The sequence below is a fragment of the Sylvia atricapilla genome, chromosome 6 (genome assembly GCF_009819655.1).
Source record: "Sylvia atricapilla isolate bSylAtr1 chromosome 6, bSylAtr1.pri, whole genome shotgun sequence".
Lineage (NCBI taxonomy): Eukaryota > Metazoa > Chordata > Aves > Passeriformes > Sylviidae > Sylvia > Sylvia atricapilla.
Window position 1 is genome coordinate 7,543,706 of NC_089145.1, and position 6,000 is coordinate 7,549,705.

Below are 6,000 nucleotides of genomic sequence, written 5' to 3' on the forward strand. Positions count from 1 at the left end.
CTCACTTACCTTTAACTTGGAAAGGACAAGGGTATACTTAAAACCACTGTCTTTACTGTGGCTGACCTCAATGTCCTGCCTGCAGAGAGATGTCTACAGTCCTCTTTGATGAATTTTGTAAAAGTGACAGCCAAATTTTGAAAGTAAGAAAAGTGGATAATTACACCTGCCATTTTCTGTTTTGTACTTTTAATGCATAAATAGTCCCTTGGGTGTTTGCATATCTGGATGATTATTGAGATGCCTTTTGTATTGGCGTACACAAAGTCTGCTTGTTCTTTTGATCTGGAACAGAGGTTGTTTTAATAAATTAAGTAGATACCTGTTGATGTGTTTGATACAGCTCAACATGTAACATTTAAGTAAAATTCTTCATAACTTAGAAAGTATGTTAATTTTAAAACCAAATTGTAGCATAGCTAGAAAGACTGTGACAAGCAATTAACATATGTTCTTGACATCTTTTTCTCAGTCCAAGCTTTTTTGTGACCTTTTTTCCAACTAAACAATATTTGTTTAATGTGATTTACAACCTATAACTCCCAAAAAATGAGAAGGAGATGTTAATCCAGAGAGTTGTCTATTTTCCATGTCATTATCAAGGTGTCTGAAGAGAGGGGAAGTGGAGGGGTTTTAGAATGACAACACAAAAAGTCAGAGCTGGTCCTTACACAAATCCATCTGTAATGGCTGAGGTCACATCATTGGGAACTTTTAAAACTCATAGACATAATCCAAAACATTTTTGTGTAATCCTATATAAAGAGGGGAACTAGGCAAAATGTGACTTAATGAGGGAATGACAAGAAAAAATGAGGAGTGCATATTTCCTGTTTTTCAGGTGGAGAATGACTTATTTTTACTTATTTATTTTTAGGATAATTTAGATTGGAAGGGATTAATAAATTGGTATCTGCCAAAATACACATTAATAGACTAAAAATAGATTACTTCAGTGTGGATGAATAATTAGTACCTAGAACTGGCTACATAATTTGCACTTTTTCAGATTTGTAGAGGTGAGGTTAAATTTCAATCTCTTGGACATGCACTCAGGCACATAAGTGACTTCTTAAAAGTCTAAAATAAGCTTTATTGTTTTATTAGTCCGAAACATTTCTCTAAGAAGAGACAAATTCACTGACAAAAGGGGAATGAAAGCCAAGGAAAAGTGTAGTTGGAGGGAAGCTTTCTAGCTTTGCCACTGGAAGCTGATTTTCTTCTGTATTCTGTTAGGAATTACTCCTGTGATTCCTTGTGTGTAGGTGACTCTGTGTGTAAGAGCAGGACTGCCTTTTATAATATTTATGCTACAGTGTAAACTTTTTAAACCAGGATTGTATCTAAATAGAACCTGGCTGATGATTAAATCAGATCATACCTCTGGATTTTGCTATAAATTTTATGAGGAATTCTAGAGATGAAGTTGCAGAATCTTTGCTAACAAGGTATTTTTAATGTCTGTAAATTTGGCTTGCAAACAAATAATCAGGAGCCTACTACACACTCTGGTGTTTTCAGGCTGCTGAATTCTCAGGGAAGTAGAAAAGTAGAAAAACTCCATGTAGCAACAAACAGTTACCTATAAATTTCTCAAAAAACAGGCCTTGAGAGAGAAAGTCTGATTCTGTTTTCACTCTCCTAAATCTAGAGAAGAGCCTCATTCGTGAAGAGCTATTGTAGAAGCTAACCCTCACACAAACCCAGAGGAACAGCACAGCCTCAGTAGGTGGGAGATAACCAACATTAAACTCTCATTAAACGAAGAGTCCCTGAGCATCTCCTTGCAGTGGGTCAGAAGTAACCCTTTTTCAGTATCCATACTTGATTTCCCATTGTGCTTCGCATGAAAACCAAAGTGCACAAGCAAGAATTTCCTTGTGTAAAAAGGTTTTAAATGAAAGCTGTCGAAGGAGATTTCATCTGCAGCTGCTTATTCTAATGAAGAGTTCCATTCCTTATAAATGTAACCTGATTTTCAGACTTTCAGTAAGTTGTACAGCTGGCCATGCTTTCTTCACTCCAAGTGAATCTGTCTCCTTATGTCACAGAATTCAAACAATAGGCTGAGCTGGGGGGTTTTTGGTTAAGTGGGCAGTGGTTTAAGTTAATTTTTTGCCTTCTAATGAGTGGGATTTTGTTTAATTGAAGATATTTCCTGTTTTGTTGGCTATGCTGTTACAAGAGGTTTATGTGCCATGTAATTCTCAACTGCAAATAGTTGAGAGGTTTATGTGCCATGTAGTTCTCAACTGCCAGCCCTCAAGGGAGTTTTGGACGTGTCCATGTATGCATCAAAAACCCAGACTGTGTTAAATGTCTTCTAGATGCCTTTTACAGGACCAATTTTTAATTTCTGGTACTACAGCTAAATTTAGCATTTCAGGAGATAGCAGCAGTTGTTTAGCATTTCATAAGATATCCTGATCAAAGCATTTTTCAGTGTGGTATTTATAATGTTGGTTATAAAATAAACCAATAAAATATAGGATATGCTGCTTTCTGATACCTCACTGGTATTTATTTGACTGTTCTGCATGGAGAAACAAAAGGGAGAAATGGGTGAAATCCCCAGCTGAACTCAAGCACAGGCAAGGGAGAAGGTACACTGGCACTTGGAGAAAAATTATGTTTGAACTTAGAAAATTCAGGTGTTTCCAAATAGTTCCAGATAAATTACTTCTGATGCACCTCATTGGATTATTTTAATTGCAACATTAAACTATTTTATTAGAAGGTATTGTCAGCAAGACTTAATTGTTAAGATAAATGGAACTTCATTTTCTAAAAATTTTTTTGGTAATTTTTCAGACGAATTTTTTTTGGTTGTTTGCTCTTCATTATTCCTATAAAGAAAAGCCAGATTCAAGAAAATATAAAATTGTGTCTTTACTAACATATTTTAAAAAAAATTATTTAAAAGCATTCATGTTCCCTAGCATGTTTCTACTAAACACATGAAGAACAGAAAGACTCCATGTAAAGGAGCAGAAAAATGAGTATCATTTATTTACATAAAATATGAAAATCCTTAGTTTAAAATACCAGCTCATTTTCTTACAGGTTTTTTTTATTTACTTTTTAAATGCAAATAAAAAACATTCTACTATTTATTTTCCTTTCCTTTTATTGTAAAGTGGACTACCATAATATGTTTTTATTAAACACTTAATTAACAAACTTTAAATTAAAGTAAGCAGGTTTTTACAACAACAACAACAAAAAAAAAAATTGTGATTTCTTTGTGAATGGTTGCCTCTCAACAGTGTTTGTGGTTTTTTTTCCTGTGCCTGTGTGATTTCAGATGCTGCACAACAAACACGTGATGGTTCGTGTTGGAGGAGGCTGGGAGACTTTTGCAGGTTATTTACTGAAGCATGACCCCTGCCGAATGCTTCAGATCTCCCGAGTAGATGGGAAAACTTCTCCAGTCCAGAGCAAGTCTCCAAACCTCAGGGACATGAATCCAGACAATTATCTGGTTGTTTCTGCCCATTACAAAACCAAGAAGGAGATTAAGTGAAATGAGCTTCTCATGTGAGTGGGACTTCATGTATGTAGGTCAAAATTATTCTCCCAAGTGTAGTGAATTTAGTTAATGCTTTAAAAGGACTTTGGAAAACTTAACACAGACTGGAAATGACACCCCATTTTGAAGATCTTTGAATTTAGAACTATTTATTTCTAGTACTGTATCTTTTATAGCAAATTACCCTTGATAGGCTGATTACTCCAATCAGATAATAAATAGACATATATTTTTAGCCAAATTATTACTCTTTAATATGTGAATGTATACTTAGAGCTACATAAAGGAGTGGATCCTGTTAATGGAAGAAAATACACAATGAAATATATTTGTACGAAAACCCTATTACTTTGAACCCCTGACTTTTAGGCTAGTTGAAATATATATATGCAGGCGGAAAATGGATATTTGGGGAAATTATTTGGTAATGTCTCTTGAAATGAAATAAAAATTGACTATTTGTATGTTTTGCAATCTTTTCTTAATTAGTAGAATATAATGGCTTGTTGCATGCCAAACAGCTTCTCAAAGCCATTACTTAAAAGAAAAAAACAAAAGCCCAAGAAACCCCTTCACACAGTTTTACTATTTAAAGCTGAAGGCAATGCTGAGTGTTTGATCTATGTGTAAATCCTTTCTGTTTTTCACCAAGTTGTCCAAGATAGAAGCATGGGGCAGTGGAGAGATTGTCCCTTGCTGTGTCAGACAGTGGAGCTGGCTGGTCACACCAGTGAGGTGACATTCTGCAGCCAATAGGGGAAGCAGTAACAGGTGCACAGCCCTCAGAGCCAAGGAGGAGCTTCAGAAGATGCAAGTCCCTCTGGAGTCACAAAACATGGCACTGTTCTTGGATAGGAGCTTTTCCTTCCCCTTCTTTTTAATGCTGTTGGTCATGTTAAATGTGAAATGTTCATTATCCTGTAAATAGAGTGATTGACATTCTCAAAAATCATTCACACACCTCTAATATAGCTAAAGGTGTATGTGGGCTTAGTTCATTATTTTGGCTACTTTTCTATGTTTATATTTGGTAATTTATGTGCCTTGTAACGTCCTAGAAAAATCATTTTATAGGATTGTTTCACTGACTGTATAAATTTAAAAATGAAATAAATTTTTTTTTAAATACTCATACATTTTGAAACTATTATTATTTGTAATCTCTCATTTCCACTTTGCTGCTATCGACCGGATGCCCACATCACAACACTGTTTGCTGCCCTAATAATGAGATGCACAAAGAAAGGGGCAAACAGATAATACAGAAATACCCAAATTTTATTGAAAATTAATTTTTCTCTGCAGGGAAAAAAGTTCAAAAGCATCCTTGAAACATTTTTTTTTTTAGTACTGACTAGTATTGTTCTACATTTTCTGATGTTAAATTTTAAAAAAATGGTCTTATGTCTGTTCCTGTGGTCTTTAAAATGAACAGCAAAATGTCTATGGACTAGAAAGGATCAAGACCATCTTTCATGTTCCATGCCTTATTAAAATCAGCACGTTGTATCTTACTTTTGTGGAAAAGACCTACCTCACCATCTGAAAGTACCTGCTGAATACAAACACTTCACAGTGACTTGGTGCAGCAGACAAAGTAGCAGGACATAATTCCAAAGTTGCAGCCTTTTATTCTTATTTTGGAACACTTTCTAGGAAGATTTAAACACATATTCAAGCACCAGATCTTTTGAAAAGCCATAGGAAGTCTCAGTTGTCATAGAAGTTGTCATATGTCCACCATAAGGGAACAGAAAGCAGACCATAAGCAACATCATTTTATAAAAAACCTAGCATAGCTTAAAAAAAAAAAATCATGATCTTAATATAACCACCAAGAGATATGTTTCCAAATAAAAAGGGAAGGAAAAAAATCACTAGTGAAAATGTGAGATGTTTATTTAAAAATAATGGCTAGTTTTTAAAATATAATTAGTTGGATTTCACAGAATCATTGAGGTTGAAAAGACTTCCAAGATCTTTATTTCCATTATTCAAGACTAAGTTTGTGTTGTTGTTATTATACTATTTGTTTAAATATTTGAAAGTGTTTACATATTAATAAATCATAGCAGATAATTGTAAAAAAAGGTATTAGTAAGTTTATTTTAATAGTAAACTTCAACAGTCCCAGTAAATCCAAATCAAGATCTTAAACTAAACATGAACCTCTCTATGTGCTTGGACTGTCCCTATCAAAATATCAAATTTTTGTTTCGGGGTACTCAAATATCTTTTTAAAAAATCACATCAAAACACTTCCTGACTTAAAACTTCAGCTTTGCCAATTGCAGAATGGGAGACTATAGGATTTTATTTTCAAGTATTGCCAGTACCCCCTGATGTAGAAGAAGGGGATACAGATGATAAGTACCCAAAAGAGCCTCACCCCTAATGAGTCCCAGCTATATCCAATAAAGGTAAGTGCGACAAAAGGGAGTGGGGGAGCTGGTGAGGGGGAATCATCATGG

At 34.6% G+C, this 6,000-nt stretch overlaps 1 protein-coding gene across 1 annotated transcript in view; it reads left to right on the forward strand.

The window, feature by feature from the left end:
• GAS2 (growth arrest specific 2) overlaps positions 1–3,993 on the forward strand; it is a 78,906-nt gene extending 74,913 nt beyond the window's left edge. The window contains exon 8 of the mRNA XM_066320554.1: positions 3,305–3,993. Within this exon, the coding sequence (XP_066176651.1) occupies positions 3,305–3,523 (219 nt within the window). The 3' untranslated portion in view covers positions 3,524–3,993. The remainder of the gene's footprint in view (positions 1–3,304) is intronic.
• The last annotated feature ends 2,007 nt before the right edge of the window (positions 3,994–6,000 follow it).